The 25,587-nt window shown below is 40.4% G+C and overlaps 2 protein-coding genes across 5 annotated transcripts in view; one reads left to right on the top strand and one right to left on the bottom strand.

Annotated features, from left to right (window-relative positions):
• The window catches only part of DOCK4 (dedicator of cytokinesis 4), a 221,515-nt gene extending 201,358 nt beyond the window's left edge, over positions 1–20,157 (bottom strand). For all 4 annotated transcript variants that reach the window (XM_021545259.3, XM_021545261.3, XM_021545260.3 and 1 more), the window contains exon 1: positions 20,036–20,157. In XM_021545259.3, the coding sequence (XP_021400934.1) occupies positions 20,036–20,072 (37 nt within the window). In that variant the 5' untranslated portion in view covers positions 20,073–20,157. The remainder of the gene's footprint in view (positions 1–20,035) is intronic.
• Positions 20,158–20,399: 242 nt separating this feature from the next.
• ZNF277 (zinc finger protein 277) overlaps positions 20,400–25,587 on the top strand; it is a 42,098-nt gene continuing 36,910 nt past the window's right edge. Inside the window, exon 1 of the mRNA XM_021545257.3 lies at positions 20,400–20,476. Within this exon, the coding sequence (XP_021400932.2) occupies positions 20,434–20,476 (43 nt within the window). The 5' untranslated portion in view covers positions 20,400–20,433. The remainder of the gene's footprint in view (positions 20,477–25,587) is intronic.

The raw sequence follows: 25,587 nt of genomic DNA, 5'->3' as shown, positions 1-25,587 counted from the left end.
TAATGAGAAACAAAACTAAATCTTAAACATCTTCCTCTTCACTCTTCCAAGGCTCAATTTCACTCTCCATTTTCTCTATCCATTCCTCCAGCAGCTTATGAGGACTGGGAAAGGAGGCTGCAGTCTGTTCACCACATGTTGTCTCTGCTGTTCCTTCCTCCTCGGGGAGAAGACCCTCACACACTTCCCCTGTTCGAGCATGGGGGTTCCTTCCACAGGAGACAGTCCTTCAGAAACTTCTGTTGGAAGAGGCTACGACTCTTCACCAACTGCTCCAGTGTGGGTCCCTTCCATAGTGTGCAGTCCTTCAGGAACACACTGCTTCAGCATGGGGCACCCACAAGGTCTCAAGCCCTGCCAGCAAACATGCTCCAGCACAGAGCTCCAGCTCCTCTCTCCACAGGGTCACAAGTCATGCCAGGAGCCTTGTGGAGCCATGCTCCCACATGGGCTTCCCACAGGGTCACAGCCACCTTTGGTCATCCCCCTGCTCTGGCATGGGTTCTTCCGTGGGCTGAAGGTGAATCTCTGCTCCACCATGGACCTCCATGGGCTGCAGGAGGGCAGCCTGACTCGCCAGGGTCTGCAGCACGGTCTGCATGCTGTGGCACCTGGGGCAGCCCTCCTTCACTGCCCCCGGAGGCTGCAGAGCTGCTCCTCTGTAATTGCTCTCCTCTCTCTGGCTACAGCTGCTGCCATGCAGCAACTTTTCCAGTGTTAAATACATGACCCAGCAGCACTACCACCATCACTGGCGGGCTCAGCCTTGGCCAGCAGTGGGTCTGTCTTGGAGCTGCCTGGCACTGGCTCTATCGGACGTGGCAGGAGATCTAGCAGCATGTCAAAGATCCACCTCTGTACCACAAGGAAAACCTGACCACGCAAACTCAACCCACCCCACCCTCAACAAAATGTTGGCCATTCACACTGAAGACAATCAGTCACAGCAAAACTAATTAACAGATTATTTATTAATGCACTGAAGACTCTTCTGGGTCTTGAGAATCAAGACTACTCTTTCTCCAGACTACACAAAAATTATCAGTAGCTCATGTATAGTACATTCAAATCATAGTTTATGTGGCATAACAAAGCCAGCTGTCAAATCTTTAAGCCAGGGTCTCAGTCTCTTTCTCCAGTGGCAATGTCTGGAGAACAGCAAAGAGAACATTGACCCTGTTTCTTCTTCCAATAACCTAACAAGGTAGGGCATAAAAATGGTCACATTTCAAACCCAAATGTTACTACACCTAACTGCTTTTGACTTTTACAGCGTCTCTTACCCAAATACCTGACAGAAATGGTTAAAAGAAAATAAGACAAAAACAGACATTGCATCACAGAATTTCCAGATCTGTGCATTTATTTTGAGAAACAAGACCTTAAATTTAGCCACCAAAACATAACTTGCCTTTATGATGATCACTTACAATTACAAATTGAAAACAAAATGTTAGTTTTTCCTCTTTATCTTTTTAAACTCTTTCTACCAGATATATATTGAAGTCTATCCAGGATAAAGCCCAAGTATGGTGAACACACAGCCAGTTAAATAAGTAAATCTCTCGAGACCTTGGATGCTCTACCAACACTCTTTACGATATACCAAGAAAAGCTGTTATTCATTATCTTAATCCAGATACTACTACTTCAGACTTGCAGTGGCACATTGCTGGCATATAGCAATGCACTACTTGGTCTGGACACCACTTCAAACAGAAAAATAATCTATGTTTGACACAAAAATGGTTTTCCTTAACCCATCTTTATAATATAGTGTTTTACCACTTGGGAAGCAAAAACTATATAAACAGGATGCACAAAAATCTTCCCTTGTATCAGATGACACGAAGCCAGACATTTATCCCTATACTGAATGCTCACAATTAACTAAAGAAAATTGCTTCCATGTGTATTGTTTAATTGCACTGTCTTTCTCGTATGCCGAAAGCAGAATACTAGATACTAATTGGTAGATGTTGAACTGGTTTGTATTTTGTTGTAGGAATCTTTTGTGGAGTTTTGGTTTGGATTTGCTTTTGATTTAGGTGGTCTTTTTGTTTGTTTGGGATTTTTTTGGTTTTTTACAAAGTTTTATCATGTCACTTTTTTTTGTTCCATGGTGGATTCTTTTACAAAGAAGGGCAGGAAAGCAAAGAAATGAATGAACACTGTCTCTGACATTCATCTTTGGTACCCAAGAGATAAAAAACCAAAAGAGAATATAAATATTTACTGTAGAAAGCTTAAGAGTGGGAGCTCAATTATTCAATTTTGGTTAAATAAATTATCAAAACCAGTAAGATATGCTCAAAGAATTCTTAATAGTTATGTTGAAGCCTCTGTAGCATGACATCTTAGAGGAAGTTAAGTTTCTTGACAACAGTGACTCAACTGGGACCCTCATGACAATCCTCTAGGACATCAGGGGGACTTGCAACTATTACAAGGGCAATCCAGCAGATTCATCAGCCCCACACCTACACAGAGCTCACACAGACCCTGGACATCACACAGTAAAGTCTGCAAAACCACATTCTAATGCCTGATCCCCCAATCCTAACACACTAGATACTTTCTCAAATGGTAGAAAATGTAGGCTTTCCAACCCAGGCTCTGTGCCTCCCAGACCAAAGTTCCCACTTCAGCATTGCCAAGTCACTAATCTGTCTAACAAGTAATACTGCCAGATTACAAAAATCACACTCATCCAGACAATGCTGCAAGTATGTGCATAGCTGACTATATTTAGATCAGATTCACAGCCAGTGCCTGCTCAGTCCATTCTTTTCTGCCTAAACCACCAGCAAAAGACAGTTCAGGTAGTCAAGCCATCTTTTGAAAAATTGTAGGTATTACAGAATGCAATGGAAACAAACACCAAAATAAAAGTGAGAGTTCATCAAGCATTTTCACAGCTTCTGCAGTACCTTCCTATTTCACCTTATCCACTCCATTAGACCGAGCCTGTGGGAACACCAAAGACAGCCTTCAGATGCAACAGAAAAAAAAACAGGAGACAACTTTTTCCATGACTGATGCATTTTTAAAGTGCAAGATGAAAACAATCCGTTGGCATTTATACTGAAACCAGAAGTAATTTATGATTTTTCTAGTTTCAAATTTATTGCACCCAAATCACTGCATCATGGTAAAAAAGGGACAAAAACCTAAGAAATTAACAGCAGCATTTAACACAGTGAGAAGCCACAGAACAGCCACCCATTTTTCCTCTAGTTTTCATCAACCAACCACAGACGTAACTCCTGAACTATCTCAGCTATGTCAGATGAAACAAGTACACAAGCTTTCAATCACCAGGCTAGCCGCTTTTCAGTGTGCTGCTTTACTGAGGTCATGTAATTTGGATGTAGCCAATGAGCAAATCAGCAGATGTGAGAATGTAACTCACCACTGAAGATTCCCCATTCAGCACTCTAGTCATATTGGGCTATTAAGGGATTAGTTTCAAAAGCATTTACCATTAGATCTCAAAGATATATTTATGACCAGTGTTTCCTTTTTTTTTTTTTTTTTTTTTTTGCGGTTTTGCATATTGAAAAGACATGAAGAAAGACAAATATTTTAAGCTGCCTGTTTCAACAGTTGAAGGAATATCCACATGCTCCAACAGCACATCAGCACTATCTGGATGTTCCCCACTGAAGACAGTCACCAAGCTGGTGCAGAGCAGGAGAGCTACAGTGAGGCTGAGCAGAACTACACGGCTGCCACTGAGTCTTGCAGTCCAAAGCGTAGGAGCATGGCTGGGGAAAGCAAGCACGGAGGTGCAGAGGGCATCATCCTCTGTTCTTTTCCAACAAGTCCATGCTTGAATGGCTGATGAAAATTCAAATGACTACAAGAGTCAAAGACACCCAAGTGGTCTGCATTACAGACCTTACCCACATGATTCGATTTCTTTTTACGAAAGGCAATGATGACATGCCAGAAAATGAACAAAACCTACATTTGCAAAGGGAATGGAAAAACAAAAGCAGGTGGTCAAGTAGCTAAGCTGGCAGAGCATTTGGATGGTAGCCGAATGGCCTGAATTTGGACTTCAGTAAGGTCACCAGTGTCTTCCATTACACACACAACTGCATTACTTGAAAATTTTAATCATATTTGTGATAAGAGAAAGCACTTTCAAACACATATTTAGGATTTCAGAAGTGAACTATGTAAGAACAGACATTTAAAACATTCAACTGCAATTATTTATTATGAAACATTTATTATTTTCAATAAAAAGGCCATCAGACAAACACTATAAGCATTTATCACACTTCTGCTGCACATGATGACACAGACTCTACTTCTATCAGTCTCTGCCACAGCCCTTTCTGATGATATTTTGAACAGTACTGGTACACATGTACTCACACATGCTTGCTGTGTTTCCTAACTAAGACTGCCTGCAAGCAGACTGAAGGCCCACTCTACACAGAAGCCTGTTAAAATTTTTAAAAAAATGAAAGAAAAAACAAATCCTGCAACCTTAGTTTAAAGAAAAAATAAATCAGTCACTCATCACTTTGTACACTTCTGAACAATAAATACTCTTAATTATATTTAATAAATTGTATTTTTTAGTACACAAGTTCTACTAGTCTGTATTTTACTGAGGTAAAGTGAGGTGACACAAAACAGGGAATGCTAGTGTATTGTACAGCAAACAAAGCATTTCTTTTAAAGCCAAGTGAACATGTCATTTAATCAAGATAACTTTCAAGTGGTTAAACCATACTTACAAATGAATTCAAACTTGATTCCCAGCAGACACAGGACACTGACAGAATCCATTATCTTGATAGAAAAGCAAGAACATCTTACAGATAAGATCTGCAGTGCCTAATTCTTTCAACATCTACCACTGTCCCACTGTCTCTGTCATTTGTAGGTCACACAGTGACTGAATCCTCAAGTTGGAGCTGAATGCTGCCTGTTCCTAGCAAATTCACCAGCACCTCAGTGGCCAGAGCACATAATACAGCAAATAGCATTACCCCATGAGCTCTCAATTCAATCGCTTCTTTGGTCACAATTAAGTATTGAGTCAAAAGTTTCCAAGCAGCCTTCTGGAAATGAGAAACTGTATATTTTCAGGAACAGTTCATTCAGATAGCAGGGAGCCTGAGCCAGAGGACAAGGACTTTTGATTAGCCCAAAGCTCATTAGCAACATTCAAGAATCTCTCAGTCTTTATCTAGCAAACTAAAACCTGCATGACCTACAAACTAAGTACTACTACTAACTGATTACAGAAAGCTCAAATCTGAGGTCCTTACACCACACAGCTTACACAATTCCATGAAAATTCAAACTGAATCAAGACCTGCAAAATCTTGACAAGGTCTTGTTTCTGAAGTGTACTTTAGTAAGATCCAGCTAGCACCAGAAGTAATCTTATGTATATGGTTTCCAAACCATAATCCCTGACAGCACATTATCTAGAAACACTTCCCAGATCTGCTTTCCCTGCTGTCTTTATTCTGCAAGTTTTGCAACAAACCTTAATTACAACTTCCCTACTGGAAAGGCAGGCAGCAGATGCCACAAAACAGGCCATCATCATGGAGCATAAAAAGTTTCTTACAAACTTTCCCACACTCTCATATATTTTTCACTGTAATCATAACTCCTCCTTACTCTCTGTGCCTGACTACCAGCCTTTTCCTCTGTCAGTTCTTTAGTAAACCCTGATAAAACCACATGTCAGTTCTGACCTATCTGCTCCTGCCTGCCGTTTCACTTGCACTCTATAATCCCTCATCCAGTCTCTTCTGAAATTCAGTACCTTCAATTCTCTACTGGGTCTGCCAAGCCTAAATTTGCAGGCACGTGTCCAAGTCTCCATTCCCAATTGACACTGCTACAATAACCTGTTTCCATATTTACCAAAAAAGCCCCTCTAAAAAATACAAATAAAATACATACTTAAGTGTTTTTAAGTCACATACTTCATGAATTATAAAAGTTCACCTTTGCAAGGTTAACATGCAAAAGGTTTCTAGGCAAAAAACAGTTTTCAAGTAACCACAAAAGAATTAGCATTAGATCTTTGTCAATACCTCACACAGATGTGCAGGTAAATTTCTTTTTCATATGATGAGAAACTTTTGCCTGAAATTGACAGAATTGTACAGAAAGTCAAAAAAAAAAAAAAAACATATCTTGGAGAAGCACATGGGTAAATTAAGCAGGGGGAAGGGTAGAAGTTCTGCTTCTAAGTCATTATTGCAGGAGACGTTAAAAGAGCCAAGTGCCAGCAAAGCCTGCCAAGTGCTATTCACCCACTCACGAGTGTATAATGCTGCCTTGAAGAGAGCTTGACATGAGATTACAAAGCAAATTCTATGAAATTCTGCTCCATCTCCAAGCTTGGGGAATTCGAGGTATTTAAATCAGGTATGCTCCGCTGTTTGTGCGCTGCAGCATTTCACAGTAGCAGTGTCAGCGTTTCAGTGCCGTATCTGAAGCCCCAGCATTCCTCTCACCTCCCCAGGGCCCCCACGACATACCACAGGCTGCAGGAATGCCTCATATGTTCATTAAGTCAACATCCATACAGAACACAAATTTCTTTGTAGCTAGTACAAAATATCTAATACTAGGAAAAAGTAAAATATTTTATGGCTGAACTACACACTGATGAATTTCTGGAGGTAAAGTCCTCTAGAGAAGAAGAAAAATGACTGCATCATGGAATTACCCAGTATCCATCCTTTGAAACTAAAAAGAAGCCAAACCAGACCTGCCGGAACAGCTTTCGTATTAAATATAGATCTGACGAGACAAAGCTATTCCTTTCAAACCACTTTCATATTTCATCATGAAGTTGTCTTTGTATTTAATCTTCCATAAATATGTCACCCACTAAACACTTCCTTTTGCAAATCAATAGGGCAGAGTTGTTTAAAAAAAAAGAAGTTACATGCATACAGATGAAAAGGGTCCGAACCGTCTTTGCAAAAAGCAATAGGAACACTAATGTCTGATAACAACTATTTGCCCTGAAAATTTTAAAGGTACTTCAACAAATCAAGGCTTCACAAGAAAAGTAAATATTGACATTTTCAGACAAGTTCCATATTTTAAGATCATAATATATAACTCTTTATAAACAGAACCCTGGATATGAGCCAAACAACAATTATCAGACATATGATAGCTCCTTTTTTCTCCTCCTCACCTCCTGGTTCATTGTGATAGGGCTGAACAGCAGGGACACAAATTCAGAACCTTGTGTGACAACTGGTCAAAAACACACTTAGTAATTGAAGTAACACAAGCAAGGTGACTGACAATTTAAGAAAACTGAGAAAATAAATACATCCACAATTTATGTATCACATTCCAGTTCCTATTCTCATATATTTCTGTACATTAAACACACCCACTCCCAGAGGATGTTTTAGATTTTAAAAATGTGTTGAACACAGTAAAAGTCAGTTCATAACTAGATTAATTTATAAGGGGAGAAGATACCCAAGAAAATGCCTCCAGCATGATGTTACATATGTGATGCCCCAGCTTTATAGCTACCATACCAAAAAGTCATAAGAATGCTGTTTCGTACTTAACAGACACTGAGAAGTCTGGTACCCGAAAGATCACAGCCAAATTAAACAATTCCTCCTGTGCTGAAGGTTCTTGTTATGTATCCAAAACTTACTTTAGTACAAAACAAACAATGCATAATTAACCAAAGAGTATTTTCTCTAAGCTTGAGTAGTAGTTTTCAGACCTAAAAAACAGACAGAAGAGAGACAAAGGAGCTCGGTGACAGCAGATAAGAGCCAGAAGGGAACATGACTCTGGCAGTGCAGAATGCTTGGGCACTCTGGTTCCAGCAGAGCTAATACAGAGATAGCCACAACAAAGAAGAAATTGGACTCATAGAGATAATTGGAAGGAGAACCTGTTAAGATGTCTTCCTCAAATTTATTCCCAAATCTGTGCTGACTGAAGAGGCAATGGCAATGCTTAAGAGTCATCATTTTGGAGAAGCAGCAGTTGTCATTCAAGTTCTCATAACAACATTATTATTATATGTAATTACTATAAAATATTTATTATAAAGTATTTGTATAATATAAATTATTTTATTGTGAAATTGTCATATAAAATATTTTTATTATATCATATAGAACTGTTAATTTTTTCTTTTCCATGTTTTGATTTTGAAAGTACTTAATGTTTACCTGTTTAATTTCTCAATGCAGCAGTAGGACAAAGACATCTCATAATGATGTTAGAAGTATGACATCTGTGCTCATTTCATTTTACTGTGTTATTTACATCTCACAGGACTCCTAATGTACATTTACCAGTTCTCAGTTCTTTTACTTTATGTTTTTTCTGTAAGTTTTGCTCCACAGCATAATTTGACTAATTTTATATCCATAAAATTGAAATTATACCTTTAGAGTTTTTATTTTCTGATCTTGTGACACTCAAACTATTTCAGCAGCCTGCTAGGTGCTCACAAAAATCAATATCAGCTTCCAAAAAGTATACTTCGACATTTCTGCTTGTTGCAAGGAAGACAAAAATTAGGATTTCCAAAACAGGCAATTGCTCACAAAGTAGCCTCTGGAATAAGAAAGCACTTACCGTGCTTGGCAGTAACTTAAAACATGTAAGAGTTTTATAACTAACAGTGGGTTGTGTAGAAAAAACCCACACATGAATCCAGACCAAACAGCTGGATGACATACAGCTTATCTATCAGTTTATTTGCTCCTGCCCCATGAGAAGTGTGGTATATTCTCGATAGGCCAACTAAATATCTCATTAGGCTGTAGCTTTCTGTTACACCTCATCTGACGTGCCTGCAGGCACAAGCAGAGTGCTGGGGTCCTGCCATCCTCTGTACTCCCAGCTGCACCCTCCCTCACTTCCCCCCACACTGGCACACTTATTTTGGCAGACAAACCAAACTCAGCTAGAGGTGCTGATGCAGTGTAAATACCTCCCTGCCAAAAAAGTGATTAGTTTTCAGCCAGATCAGCTCTCTCAATTGCTCATCAGAGAAGCTGTTACAAAGGCATAGGGGGAAGCACATGGCCAGAGCTGGGTGAGCCCCAGAGCTGACCTGGCCATGGTCATGCTGGTCCCCAGACAATTACATTCTGCTCAACAAAGTCGTACCACACGCATATAATCAAGACAATATGCTATTCCGAGTTCCCTGGATTACTTAAACATTTGGTAGGGTAGCTGTGAATATTCATATCCTACACAAAACCCACTATTTGTAGTCTGCAGAGTGCATTTTAATGTTTTGCATAAGGTACATAAAAACATAAGTGGTATTTGACAGAGGTCATTAACAAGCCAAACTTACGATGGCTCTGCAAACAAATCAATTTTGTAGACTAAGCAAAAGATCCTAACTTGCTAGTTTAAGAGTCCATTCTTAAATAGATTTATTCTGGACCTTTGCCTCTCTGAAAAGAGACATCTCCTCATTAGTCCAGTAGCTTTACTTGATCACTTTTGCTGGGGAACTCAAAAAGAGGCAAAGACCACAGATTTCTATCAGCTGTACAACTATATTTGCATGTCAATTATGATGCTGCTAACTGGCTGCTCAAAAATAACTAGACGCAATATTTATCAATATAAATCCAAACATATCTTTGTAAGAATCATTATGAAAACCAATGCAATTTTTCTAATGTTGCAGCTGCACTCTATTTACTATGTTACATTTTTCAGATTAGATTAGGAAATCAGGGACCAACGTAATTTGTGACTGCTCAATAGATACATTTATCTCAGCCATTAAAACTGGTGCCATTTACTACATCTATTAAATATACATTTTTAGAGGTACTGCTATTCAAGGCCCAACCAATTTGGCAGAACCAAGTCCTTGCAGAAGTGAAACAAAGAAATACTATCCTTTGCATGCAAACACATTAAAGATCAACAATTTTCAGTCTTAAAGGCTTCCCCAGGAATTTTCTGAATGTAAACAAGCAAGAGTACACTTAAGTTTGAAGATACAAAAGATTCAGTCCAGCACTGGACAACAGAGAGGTAGCAACAGCAAGACTGACACCACTCATCCTTCGTGCCACCAAGAAGCCAAGGCTTTTCATCAAGAAAGCAAGTCCTATGTATTGCTTATTAAAGCACACTATAATTGCTCAGGTTGAGATAAAGCTACTATTTATATTTTTTTAAAACAAACAAATAAAACAATAGTGTTTGCTAGAAGCAACCACTGACAGCAGTTTAAAAGAAGTAGCACTGCAGGCAGTTATGGAATAAGTGATTTCCATGTCACCATGTCTGAGGCTGGAGAATCCATTACCTCAGATTCCTCAGACTATTGCTTACCATGTTACATTTCCACACACTACCTCCAAAGCAGATTAAACTCTAAAACCAACAGCTGTCTCACATGCAAGACCACCACACATTTGCCTGGAAAAACACATAATCTTCTGTTATTTTACATATTTTCAGCATCTCTTACAATGCTTTTTAAATTAATTGGTGGAAAGAAATTGTCACTGGATAATTAAATCATTACAAAAAGTCTAACTTGGCTGGTGTCTTTTTCACATTTAAGTCTTTTGTCTTTCAATTCAATCTGAAAAAAAAATAATCAAAATTTAAGTGATTGAATTGAGCTTTCCAGTAATTGAAACAACCAGAGAATCTGTAATTTGATGTGCTTACTATTATCACTGGCATATTTCACCACAACAAATCAAATGGCAAAATATGTGCAGGCAGATACATCTGCCCTTATTTCACCTATTTAACCTGGCAAGCAATAGGAATAAGCCTGTTTGTTCAACACAGCTGAGAAATTAGAACTAATGGCCCAATGAGAAATAGCATTCAGGTCTTCTTACTCCAAATGGAAAAGAGGATATCAATATCATTTTGGCTTGACTTATAATCAGCTAGTACTTTATTTTTTTCCCTGATAGAGGTATGTGGAAGAATAGAGGTTACAAACCCAACAGAGAACTGACATGTGCTTCTTACACTGAAACAGAAGAATGGGGATCTTCTGTTTTCCACCTTAGGATTTCCTCTTTTTTTGTCCTAAATTTTACAGACTTAAAAAAAAGGAAGGAAGCTGGGGGCAGGGAGCAAATGAAGAGGAATAGAGAAGAAACAGATAAGTAAAGAATGTTTAAAAAGTTTCCACTATTAACCATGAATAACAGAACAGCTCTGCCAACTGGTGTCCATGAAATTGTTCCAAAAATACAGACTCATATTTCTTCTTTATCAGAGTAAGAGGAAACAATCTTAACACCAGAAGGAGCACTTCTAAATCCCATGCAAAAACACAAACTGCATGTCAAGCCCTGTATTCTCTTTGTAGCAAGAGGCCTAGTACAGATGTGAAGAAAGGAACCATGCAGCCTAGGAAAAGAGGCATATTCCTTGGAGATACGAAGTATTATTCAACTTTATTTCTTATCAAAACTACCACTATAATTTACAAAAAAAAAAAAACCAAAAAAAAAAAAACCAAAAAAACATTTACAACCTGTGGCCCATCTCTATCCTGTTTAGTTTCAAACAGCATACCTCAGAGCTGCACCTAAAAGTCTCAGAGTGCTCCTCATAGTTGTACCTATGGATTCAGTGATTCATAGTGACACCTCTGCTGACATTTAAGATACCCCATGCTGTATTTTTCTCCAAAAGATAAGATAGTGCACTTAAAAAAACACAATAACCACCTTCACACAAGGCTTTTCTCATAAAAAAATTAATAGCCTTTATTTTATGGGTAACATCACCTACAGAAGTGTGAATGCTACTTCATGAAAGTACAACTACTGCATACTTATATAGTCTATAACATTACTCCTGCTTGATCAAGGATCAAGCTGTTACCCATCAGGTTTCTATAATAAAAATAATGAAATAATAGAAATTTGCACTTAACCCATGGAAGACAACAAAGCATCAGAAATACTGATGTATCCTGTCCCAGCCTGTCCATCTTGTACATACTCACCTCACTACTAAGGAGAAAAGTTAAAATAAGACTTTATGGAGTAATCATTTAATTTCTTCACTGTAACCTGTAATTTAAGAGTTGCAAAAGAATGAAACATTATCCTGTTATGTAGTAAATTATTTATGATAATAAAAGAAAATGCCTTGCTTTAAAAACAACGAAGGAGAATTCTATAATTTCTATTATGGAAGAGCTCCTATTATGCAGTTATGTCTTACTCACAGTGAGTAAAGATTGCCACATACTCCATGATAAGTATCCATGAAAATGCAACAGTATACACCCTTATAGTTAAGAACTCGTTTTGCATTTCTAAATAAAACTCAGAAATCATACATTCAGTACAAACAACAATAAAATTCAAATAAAGAAATCCCAAACAATACATTTCAAAGGGCACCACATTTATTCTCTGCTGCAGAAAGGACTGAACAAGCACATGATTTAGCATTAGACCAGCCACCACCTACTTTCAGAGCCTTGAAAGCACAAAAACACATACTTAAAATCCAGTAACACAAAAAGCAGAACTGAAATAAATTTATTCCTCAAACACCTTGAGTCTTGTTAATTAACAGCTGCATTTTCACTTTTATTACCTCATCTACTAGTGTGGTTTTCTATACACAAACTAGGAAGAAAACAAAATTCTTTGTACTGAGTAAACACACCTTACTTTTAGTTGAAGTAACTTTAGCAGTTACTATTAAAGTAGATAAATAATTGCACATGAATCCAAAAAAATAAGTTGACTTGGTTCCTTAACTGGAGAAAGGTGAAATGTGCAATCAGTATCAGCAAGGGGTTTTTTTCTTTCAGTAAGGCTTTTGATTTTTTTAATACTGCAAAACTAATTTTCATCCTACTTTCTTACTCAAAACAACAAAAATTAGCAAGCACAATGCACGACAGACTGCAAAATCCAGCTTCTTTCTTTGTCCCTGGAGCACAGGTGACTTTCACAGCTACACTAATTGCAGCTCTCCTATTCACCCTTGAGCATCTGGAAGTTAGATCAGCATTATTTTTAAACAAAACATTTCAGGTGCCCAAAAATGCAAAGTTGACAAGTTACCATGTAATCTTTAAACTATATAACTGGGAACATATATTCTGAGTAACCAGAAAAATGCATTATGAAGAGAAACTGCAAGCAGCTGACTTTGGTCTCTTGTCATTGTAAGGATCCAAAAAACACATTCCTTTAAACATACAAATGCAAACTAATGGCAAATTATTGTGGCATCCAAGCATCTTTGGCTGCTTATCATGCACTGCTTCTCATAAAAAGATCTGCTCTGCTTCTGCAAGTGAGTACACTTCCTAAATTTCATCTCTCAAATCTGTCAAGCAGGGTGCTTCCAACAGGCATATGAGAGAAGGGAAATTTGGGAGTCAGTGTGGCTGACAAATGGAATAAATAGCATTTAAGAGAAGTGCCATTCAGTAAAGACACATAAGCAGAAATCAGCTGACAAATACAGGATGGAAGAATGACTGTCTAGACAACCAAAATCTGGAAAAGGATCTGAAGGATTGATTAGCAGTTCCCAACTGAACGTGAGTCAGTGCAAAGCTACTGCAAAAGGAACAAATGTCACACCAGCAACGACAAGCAGACAAGACACATCACCTAAAGTACACATTAAGATGCGTTCATGCTTTACCTGATAAAGTTTCCCTGCTCAGTTTTGAAGATGGATCAAGTGGTCATAGATAAGAACATATCATCTACAAGGAAAAAATTAAATAACTGGAGCTACTTCATACAGGAAGTCCTGTACAGACTGCCAGGAAAAGTCCTGGCAAGTTTTCATAAATGCATAATGATACATTCAAGAGGAAAACTGGTCCAGTGCTAAACACTTACTAGGTAGTGAGATTGCTAAGCACTGACTACAGAAGTTGTAGATGCTCTGCTATCAGCATTTTAAAAAACATACTGGCAAATATGCTTCAGAAGTGACAGCTAGAGTTGACCTAGCCTTGAGAAAGCGGTGCAGATTAAATCTCTCAAAACTCTTCCTAAACATTTTTCTATACTTCTATTGATCGCCTTCAGGAAAAAAAAAAAAAAATAAAAGCAATCTTCTGTATTGCATAACTAGAGACATTTAAGACTAATTAAATGCATGTGACAAATAAATAAAAAGAGATATTTCCCACCAGGTTAGTCACCTGGCTTCCAAATCACTGGGAAGTGGGCGATCCTCCTCACAAACATAGCAAGAAAATGAAGAAAAGTAAAACAAAAGATTACTCAATGATGTACAGTTACATGCAAAAAAATCCCACAGTAACAAAAGAAATTCCAGACTGAAAATGAAGCAAAACTTTTGCATTTCAACCATTCTGTGAAGAACCAGGCTTTGACAAGTTATCAAGTTTGTTCCCCTGTACCTTCACAGAACCAATAAATCCAGTTAAAAAAAAAAAAAAAAAACAGTCTCTAAAAACCAAAGAAATTAAATAACACATTTCCCAGGGGTGCAAACTGTCTGCTCAAAGTGCTTTGAATACATTCAAGCGTCACAAATGATCCAAGCAGTCAAATGCTCTCCTCAGGATTTTCCCCAATCTCAAAACTCAAATTACAGAGAACTTTATAGAACAAAATCTATGCAGTGAATTACACTCAGAAATGAGCTGGAATCTATGGATCATCATAGAAAACATTGTCACATGCAATGTTTTGCTGCTGTAAACACGAAACTCAATTTTATTCTGAAGCTTCCTTTCTGGGGTACAGGTTAGGGAAGCAAAGAGATGAGTCAATGGCAGACACTTGCAGCAGTGCAAAAAGCTGCTGAGATCTGCATGGTAGGAGTTCAGTAACCAATTATAGCTTCCTTGACAGAGAAGTTAGTGACTTCATCTCATGCTGCCTGAGCGTGCAGAAACAATCACAGATTACATTCGCCTATGTTAGATTAAAAAAAAAAAAAATTAAAAATCTCCTTTCCCACAGGGAGAACACATTCTCACTTTCATGGCTTATGTCATTTAGTTCACCATTGTTCTGTCACATTTTAGATAAATCCAGCCCAGCTAGTAGTTTCACAAGTCCAACAGTGAGAATGGTGGTAAAAAACCCTCAGTACAGCCAAAGAGGAAGGAGTGACATCAGTATACAGCTAACCATGAAATAACCACCACCTTCAGAAATTTTCCTCAGTAGCTCCAGATACGTAGAGAATAGGAAAAATTTGGGTCTCTGAAGGGCACTACTTAACATGTTAATGAGCCAGCCAGCTCTCAGCTGTCCTTAGGAAATAGTGAAGATATTTAAGACATTGCAAACCCATAAGGAAGTCTACAAATTTTTGGAGACAGCTTTTCAAAATTAGTTTTAAAAATCTTGATTTAGCCTTACTTCAAAAAAATTTCATCACCTAATTTGTTTAGCCTAATACTATTCTTATTACCAAAAATTGCTTAAGAATATCAGCTTCATGTTCTGTACTCCAACAGAATACAGTCAGCAATTTTTTGTCCAAAACCTGCGAGTTGAGATAATCCCATTTTTTAAAGACATTCAAAGTTACTGCTTATATAAAAGACTAGAAAAAATACCACCTTTATTTGACTGACATACTAAATTGATATAAAAGCCTCCATGACAAATGTGTCATGTGTCAAAAATGTTCCTATAGAAAATGTGTGGGTCTTTGTGATCTCAGATTGCTAGAACTCGGGGAATATTTCATAATGGACTCCCACTGTCCCAGTGAGGCAAAAGGAGCACTGGTATCCTGTCAACCTCATTCTTGGAGCCCCCTGGTACCTCACCTCCACTTGCTTGCAGGTAACCAGCCCTACAAACAGTTACAAGCTGTACCTAGAAAGCAAAAATCACCCTTCAACTGTCCCTCAGTTAAATGAACCCACAAATACACTATATTTTGCCGTGCCTCAGCTCTCAATAGTTATTTAGACAGCTTGATAGAAATTTTGGATAGAGCTCCTTTTTAGTGACAGTATTAGTCTAAGACTAAAATACAAAGTGAATTCCACATAGAAAGGTGAGGCACAATTAATGGAGAGGATTGGAGGAAATAAGGTTTGATTGAAGACTTTATTCCTACTGTTTGAAGAGGCACACAAGAAAACCAAGTGAAGTGTTTATGTTTTACAAAACACATTATACCATGCTATTGACAGAGCTACTGTTGAGCTAAACAAACCAAGTTCATTTACAGTAAAATAAGTTGCAGTTGAAAAAGGGATTGCAGCATGGAGATAAGGATATCTTTGCTATCTTTCAACAGGACTGCTAGCAAGAGTAGTTTGGCTGCAACTCAGAACAGGACACAAGCCAATTGATTTAGCTTTTGTCTATGTGCAAGTCAATACTGCTCCTGTGATCAGCTAATAGGCCACCGTCTTTTTCCTCCTATGGACCTCAGCTTACAGTACAAAGCCATTTGAACATTTCACTTCTCCATCTATAAACTAGAAGATGCCCAAACTTCATGCCCCCCCCCCCCCCCCCCCCCCGAAAGGCACATTTATGGCTTAACTACACTAAAAATATCAATAACTATCTCAGCTTGGCAGAGTTAAACTGGTATATTTTGCTATACAGAATGACTTCAGCATCTGGAATGCCATTGTGTTTATAAATTAGGTGGTACATTCAGCAACTGTTTTTAATTATTCTCCTTAATTAGTCTTTCCATCCTAATCCAAAAAATGTGTTCCAGAGAAATGCTCAGAAACTTTGTGCTCAGTGAAAAAGGGTAAATTACCTACTTTGCAGAAAACATAACTGCACTCTTACAGATTCAAGTAAATCAAAGGAATCAGAGTATATGGCAATATGCAGATGTGATGAGACAAAAAGAAAAACATATCCTGAATATAGAGGATGAAACAGAACTTGTATCTTTCCTACAAACAGCAGCTACAAAGTAATTATGTAGTCCTGTGATTTATTTATTATAGCTGTAAGTTTCCAGTACGCACCAACCAGTAAGGGTCACTTGACAGCTGCACTTAACTGCTTTGCAGCCTGCAGAGCATCCCAAGCTAGGCAGTCTTAAATGATTCATTTTAACAAAGCAATTTATTATTGTTCTAAACAATATTGGTCATTAGTTGGATTCTGATATTGGAGGTCTCTTCCAACCTAAATGAATCTGTGATTCTCTTGGGTTCTGAATTCACATAGATCAGCATACTGTATTTACGTATGTCAACTCCATTTGACATCTACCAGATTTAAGCACTATTAACAGCAAGAAATAATCTTACCTCTCCTACCCTTTCATCAGCATACTTTGTGCTGAATACTCCACATAACTGACCACAGGATCCTTGGTACAATGCCACCACAGCTGAAGGTGTGATTCGAAACACATGCAATTTCAAAGTGAAATATACAAGTTTAATCTTCTGTTCTGAAAATACAGATATCAAAACCCAGACAATGCGTGTTCTTAATATTGGAGAAATATTCCTATTCCACCTTAACTTCCTGAGGGATAATACAACATAACTGACAAAATCTGTAACCTTGGAAATAAAAACATAACTGTAGTGCAAAAGGTGGCACATAAAAGTGCAGTAGTGTTCTCCTCATAGCAGCATGAGTGTCTACCATGAAATGAACAAGAAGTGTGTCTGCCTATCAGTAAATGAACTCGGGCTTAAGCAACATGCTCAGTGAAAAAAATCAACCAGCTATTATCAACAGCTAGAAGGCAGAAGTTAAAAAATTTACAGAAGAGAAGATTGTGACTTGAATTACCTACCCCTCAAAGTGGGATCAGTTAGGCTGTACAAATGAGCAATAGCCACCTGGTTACCAGCAACCCTTCAGGGCAACCAGGTGGCTGTTGTCTGGTTATTCATCCATTTTGGCATCACAGTAGAAATGTGCAGAATACAGCATGTGCTGCAGAATTCAGACTGAAAATGCAGATGAGGTCTGATGTTGATGCAAGTCCTGAGCTTTGCATAAAGGATACTTATACTTGGTACAACTAAGCGGGATTCTCAAAGGGGTTTCCTAATGCACCCATTTTATCAGAGCAGATAGACATACAAGTATTAAAATAGCTGCTTGGAAATGTCATAATCCTACCAGTAAAATAAAGAAAACATGTAAGTTTTTCTGTGGTGCAAAATGCAAGTTTGATTTATGAGGTTCACTTTATATAAAATTTAAATAATTATACAGCAAGATACAACCCTTTCTCCTGCCTTCCCTCCCATGGCTAAGTAGTACAATAGCTTACAGGGTAATTGGGTGTGAAGATTTTGCAGACAGCACTCATCATGCAGGTGAGTGAGCACATAGCATAAAAAGCAGTCCAAGAAAAAAATTTAATTACTTCAGGTTAGTATTTCAATATTTTGCAATAGTCATATTGAAATATAATATCATCCCCATCCTAGGGGTACAGAGACACCAATCTGAACAGTGGCTTTTTGTTACTATCTTGAATAGCCTTTGGAATCCAAATCACAGAAAACCAGGAAATGAATTTAAATAAGAATACGCATCATTTTGGTGACTATATTATATTTGCACAAATAAAGACAATCTTTGTAGTGGACCACATTTTCTGGTTGATCCAAAGGAAGCTCTCTATTGAGAAACTGCAACTGTCTCTTTAGCAGGAGTAAGATTTCAGTGACACCAGCTCTGGTAAGCTAGGCAGAGCTGAAGAGCAATTCACCTCTAAGTACCTGAAAAGGGTTACTAAACGTAGAAAAGCTTACTTAAGGAATATGTCTTAACTGATTAGCAACGATGGGATAGTTATTCAAATAGGGGGAGCAATTTTATCTGCTTGTTTTTAGTATAAGAAAGAGTGATTTTTAGCTCATATATCGGGAGTGGGGGGAAGAATGCTTTCAGTTGTGAAATAGCACACTAGGATCAAAAATAAAAATAAACAACAAATAGACGGAGAGGAGGGCTGCAGCTTGAAATACTTGACTGCTAATATCCAGCATGCCATTCCAGGGAGTCCCAGAGTGGTTTTTAAACCTCTTGCCCATCCTCGTAAAGAAAGGCGGGTGGCAGGACTAATCAATATCTTGCAACCCAGCTGTGACCTGACAAATAAAGAAGTCAAGAAAAAAAAAATCTCATCGATGATCAGTGTCATTTAGCATTCGGAAGACGGCAACATCTGGGCTCAACTCCAGATGGGACGGAGCGGCCCCGCGCTCTCGGCTCGCCACAGCGCTGCTATACACACACACACACACACACACACACAAAGGAGGTCTCCGCGCTCCTCCCGCTTTTCTCCAGTGTGAACAACTCCGCGTTCAAATGCGACGTAAACACACGGAGAGCTGCCTACTACGCCGGCAGGTCTGTACAACAGTTCAGCTACATCCGTGTCAGAGGGGGCTATTGTCCGGGACAAGCGGCCGGCGCTCACCGGGTGTGGGCGTAGGCGGTGCCAAGAAAAATAAAATCACGGCGAGTCTCTCCGATCACTCCGCAAGTCAAACCCGCGGGCTTCAGAGCTCTGCGCCGGGCAGAAGAGAACGAAGAGCCGAGGCAGCGCGGCTCCCACAAGCGACACTTTGTCTGCTTTCCAGTGAAGCAGTGACAAAACCCCCGACGCGCGAACAATGCCCGCGGCCCCATCGCCGCTCCTTGCCGGGCCGCCGGCGGACACCGTCTCCCACCGGGTCGCCGCCCCCAGCGATGATTTTAGGTTGCTTTGTTCCCCATGAAACGCCAGTCTTTTCACCCAGCGCCGGAACGGAGAATAGAGCGCCCGCCTCGGGGACTGGGGACCGGCCCCTGCCCCATCCCCTGGCAGCAGCGGGAGACGCTGGAGCCGCGGCTTGGGCATCGGCCGCCCTTTGTTGTGCCCCCAGGGAAGGGGCCGCTCCCCCGTGCCCTGACGGGACCTCGGCTCCCATCGCAGCGCTCACACGCGCAGCGGGAAACGGCAGCAGCGCCCCGCGGGGCGAGCCCGCTCTGCCCGGGATGCGCTCCCCGCCGGCAGCGCCGCTCCTCGCCCCCGCGCTGCCCCGCTCGCCTTCTCTTTCACTCACCCACGCCGTACTTCTCGTGCTCCGTGGGTAACCACATGCTCGTGGCGTGCGAGCGCCCGCTCCCCCGCCAGCCCCTCCGCCGGGAGCGGCGGCGGCCGGCAAGCGCGTCCGCTGCCCGGGGCTCCCGCCGCGCTCAGCCGCGGCTGCCCAGCCCCAGCGGCGAAGGCATTGTTCGGGCGGGCGGACTGACTGAAGCGCGCTCGCCGCCAGCCACTTATATTCCCCGTCCCGCTGCACGCCGGGGAACGTAGTGCTCGATGCGGCCGCGCCCCTCGCCGCCCGCGGCCGCGGGAGAGACTACGAGCCCCGTCTGGCCCCGCGCTCCCCGCCGGGGCGGAGCGGGGCGGAGCGCGGCTCCCGGGGCCGCCCCGCGCCGCGGCGGGCGGAGCGGCGGCGGCATGGCCGCGTCCCGCGGGGCTGCGGGGCCGGCGGCCAGGGGAGGTGAGTGTGCTGCGGGAGGCGTGGGGGTCTCGCACTGCTCTCCCCCACTCCCCTCCGTTCCGCGATCCCGGCTTGGACGGTGGGACGGGGCTGGCGCGGCCGTCCCTGGGATGGGGAGCGGCGGACACGTGTCGAGCAGCCGGGAGCGCCAGGGCCCGGCGCGGTGGGGCTCGCTTGTCGCCCGTCGGAGCGGGGTTCCGCGAAGAGCCGCGGACAGCCCCGTACCCTATCCCGCTGGTTACAGGGACGTGAGTCGCTCTGGTCCTACTGATGCCAGTCCTTCCACGTTTGGTGCACGGAACTGCGGGGACAGGGAGAGTTTCCAACAGCAAGTCGAGGTGGAGAGGGAGTTCGTGCCGGCAGCGCGCCAGAGCGGCTGGACGTGAGGCTGATGGTCCGGGGAGCTTTTTAGCCTCTCACATAAATCTGTTTGTCAGCGCGCACGGACACAGCAATAGTGCAAAGCAGGCAGTGCACAGCGAGGAGCACAAATGGACCGTGGCGAAGTACTGAAGGATAAGCCAGGTGCTGTAAGGAGCAAGAACAGCAGGGTTTGTGTCGAGAAACCTGTGTGTCTGCACCCTCCTGGAAGGAGCTTAGCTAGAGCTCACCGTAGATAAACTGCAAGAAATCCTCAGGTTACACTGGTCCTTTTAAGAGAAAACTGAGTATTTTGAGGCAAGGGTTATATCTTCTTTCTGGTCTTGTGGAAAGGCACAGACAAAAAAAAAGGGGAGAAAACCAATGATAATGATACTGCTTTGAAGGCCTTACCACGTACAAGTTATCTCTAAAATGAATATGTCTGGTTTTAGAAAAGTGTACTCCAATGAAATCAATAATATTCTAAAGTGGTGTCTAGAGATTATATGTGTTTCTTTGGTTTGGTCCAAATGAAAAAATTAGTCTAATGTTTTCACATTTAAGAGAAGAGAGTAGCTTTCAGTTCAAGTTGACTTTTAACTTCTACTGTCAAGTCATTAATAATGTGAAGGACACAATTAAAGGAAATCATGTGCAAGCAGGCAGTTTCAAACCTAGAGTTACAGCACTTTTATTCTGTGTTTGGGCCTTTGAAGTGAGTAGTCTTTTAAGTGACATTTTTTGGTTTTTGTCTAGTATGTGCCCTTATTCTATTCATAAAAGCAGTATCAATTTGTGCTAGTAGCTAGAGCAGTACCCTTGCCTTATTTCTATGTTACAGTATGTTGGTATGAACCTCATGCATGAAAAGCCAGACCTTTTTAGAGCATTTCCACACTGGTCTAATTGCACCCGGAGGCAAAGCTGTGCTGTTTAACTATTGGAAAGAACATGTGCCTGACTCTGTGCAACTCTTCTGTGTATACATAGGTCTGTGGACTACTAGAGATGATGAGGTTACCCTGAGGTTTTTTCAGAGAACTCTTCTAAAAACATTGGCACCAGTTCAAAGGAAAAAAGGAAATTTTTTGAAGAAAATGGAAATTCAGAGGCTTATGCTGTTTTCCTTTTACTGAGCACACTCATTGAAATAACTAATGAACTTTCTCTGTCTTTGCTCCCAAACTCACTTTTCATCCCCTAGCAGACAATTTGGAGTCTCTAGGTAATGAAATATGTAAAAATCACTGTCGAAAATCAAAATAATAACATCAGACTAAATTAACATTTATGTTAGCCTATAGACTTTCATGTACATCCATGTGCTTCATCTCCCCATTAGACAGGTCTGCCAGCATGCTGGCTGGGAGTCAAAATTTTACCCCAGCCTTGCAACTGCTGTCTCATGGTAACTATGACTGACTTCAGCATTGACAGTCTTCCCTTGGACAAAGAGGAGGGTGGCAAGAGTGCAATAGCTCAAACAGCCTTTTCAAAATTATTTGATTACAACACAGTCACTTAGGGTCAATAGATCTTAAGAGTATAAATGACATTGTCTATGGGCAAATAAATATCCCACCCTAATATTTATTATTTCTCTGCCTCTGAACAAAATCTTTATTCATTCAGAGGTTTAACTTCTACAAAAATGTTCTCTCTAGCACCATCTAGTACTTGCACGTGCACCTGAGGTGTGTAACTTACTTGGAGGCAGCATATAGGAAAATAAAATAATACACTATTTCCTGGTTTGCTGTTTCTATTTACAGGAAAGCCTGTGATTTTATATTCTAATCCAGGACAGTGTTGCTTTCTAGTTAGTTCCTTACAGCAGCCTTTACCAAGTGGTTTTTAATAAATATATCACTGTCCACAGTAATGTTTGTTCAGTCTGCATATCAACACTTCTTACAGCATCTGTCAAAGGATTTTAAGATGAGTATTTTTTCTGGAAGTGTGTCTTGCATTGTTTCATCATATAGTTTCCTACTCAACGTCTTGTGATCAAGTCCTTTTGAATACATGCTGCTGGGGTGCACCATGTCCAAGCACAACATGTTACTCTGATTCCTTCCATGTCTCTCCCTCATACCCCATTTTTAAGTATATTCAGTTTACTCTGGAAAACAAAAGTTTAACTGGTCTTGCACACATCTACTTTTTTTTTTGTTCTACCTAGAGATACTCCAGTGAAAGCTGTTTTGTTCCTGACAGTACAGCCATTACTTCTTTTGATCAACTCTTTAAGTTCTGTTAAGGATGCTATTAGAGCTGCTCAGTGCAGTGGGCTCCGGGATGCAAGGTTTTCTCTTTCCTGGTCACTGAAAGGCAGTCACATGTACTCTCAGACCCAAAAGATTTCTCCGTAAAGGCTAATGGATGCATTCCTCATTAGCTTTGCAAGCACTCCCATTGAATAGGCCACTTTGTGTATCAGTGTAGGTTCTTAAGTCTGTTTAAGTCCATTTCATAAAGTATACAAAATTCCACTAGCACCTTCTGATCCCATCCACAAACATCCTCAAAAATACCATAGTACATATGATAATCACACATTTCCCCTTTCCTGTCAGTGACAAAAGTTCATCTTGACCCTGTTCAAGTATGTCTGAGTAGTTCCTTTAATGCCATTAGTTCCCATATTGGCAGAGACAACTTATTGTTTCTGTTTTCACCTGCTCATTAACATTTGTGTGCAATCTACCATTTTCCTTGTTATTTGTTGTTTCTTTAATACTGAATAGTACTTAATAACTGGTGGACTAGATGGCTTCCCAGACCCTGCTTCCTTATACTACCACTCCTGTTCAGATCAGACTGGGTGCTTTATTTCTTTCCTCTCTAAAATATCCACAGCATGCATGGTGGTGAACTGGGAGCTGCTGGCTGCTCGTGTCTGTGGGTGAAAACTCCAGCAAGATGACAGAGCAGCCATTGCCCCGAGCACACAGCTGCCTCTGCTCATCCCTTCATTCTGAGAGATCCTCAGATCTTAGCCTGATAAGCAGCCCATGTGTCTCTACCCATTTCTGTTTCATGGGTTTAGAGGTTGATATCCTCTCAGTACCCTTCCTTAAAAACCCCCACCTGTTCCAAATGATCATACACGTGGTTGCAGCCTCAGTTTTTTTCCCATAGGGCACTTTGAAGAATCCAGAATACCACGAGTGATCTGTTTCTCGGGTTAAATTTTTGTGTGCAGTAGGGGATTTCAGGACCTGAGGCTTCCACCATAGTACAGATTTTGGACAGAGAACAGATTCCTTTTACTAGTAGGCATTATAAGCTCTGTAAAGGATGCAGATTAATCATTGTGAACTGAACAATTAGCAATTACACCTGGAGGACAGGTTCACTAATTAATTCTGGAAGTGCAACATAATTTATTTTAATATGATTACCAGAATGGATCTCCTAAAGCAGTATTATTTAAAAATGTTTAAAGAGTCTTTTTTTGATTTTTAATTAAAAATCCAATCTCAAAGTCATTTTAAATGTTTACCAGATAAGCAAGTGGATCTTTCGGAGGACTGGAAAATACTAAATTATTATTGTAAAATCTCCTTTTATGTGCTTCTCTGTTTGAAAATTGAAAAGGCAGAATCCTTTCATGTAACTGTTGCAGTAATATTTTAGTGATTTTAACCTTCACATTTCTTAAATAACTGACAATGGGAGAATATACAAGTGAAACTAAATATTTCATTAAACAGGTCATAATGGCTTAATAAAATAAGTGATGGATTGTATTGGTTGGTAATAGTGATCTGAAGTGCCCATGATTCCTGCCATAATTTTACAAATAATTGTGTTGTAAATGTGCAGTGTATTTTATCTGAAGACAAGGGGCATCCCCGCACCTCAGCATGAATGCATAATTTCTGTTAGCACAAGGCATAGGATATGTTGGATTCCCCACAAATACCCCATAATGACTTCCTATTTGGTTTTCTCTGAATTCAAAAAACTTTCATAGCTTAAAAGCAAAGATGGGTGGCCTTTATCTTTGTATTTCATTCCAGTGTACTGAGCCGACTCTTGCCCTCTCAGAAGCAAGTAAAGGCTTTTGATACATGAACAAACTAAGTTGTATCAGCTCCTCTATTCTCTAACCAGAGTTTATTTAGAGGTGAGCTGCTTCAGCCTGCCTGGTGAGCAGGTACCCGGCTTTAACATGCTAATTTGTTTGCGTGTTAAACCTTCAAGTTCTTTGAAACCTCTGCTCAGTCTTTCTGTTACCATTGTGGAGCAAGAATGAGTGGTGTTTCATCAGTTCATCTGTTTCATCAGATTCTTCATCACTTCACACTGATGAAGACCTTTAAACTTTCTGAATTGGCAAATATCTGATTCTTACCCCAAAAAAGCTTTCTCATGACTTGAACAAATAATAGATGTGAACATGCTTTATTTACATGTAGAGGTATAGGCTAGAGAGGTACCTCAAGTGTTTTGAATGTTCTGAGTGTAACACAGATGCCAGGATAATTTGTTATGCCTCTTGAATCACCTTGCTCACTGCATTTGTTTTTACAGGGGAGTACAGGTTTTCTGGAAGAGCACTGAATTTGTAGATTCTTGTCAACAATGATGACTGCCACAGGGTATGCCTGTCACATAAGCAGGTCTTAGAGTTCACCCTTTGAGACTTTAGCCAGCTTTCTGGATGAAGGGATGTAGGGTTTAAACTAGCATATGCTTGTGTATATGAACAGTAGGAAAGGAAGAAAAAAACTTAAGTATTA

The sequence above is a fragment of the Lonchura striata genome, chromosome 5 (genome assembly GCF_046129695.1).
Source record: "Lonchura striata isolate bLonStr1 chromosome 5, bLonStr1.mat, whole genome shotgun sequence".
NCBI lineage: Eukaryota > Metazoa > Chordata > Aves > Passeriformes > Estrildidae > Lonchura > Lonchura striata.
This window is presented reverse-complemented; position numbering and strand designations above follow the sequence as displayed.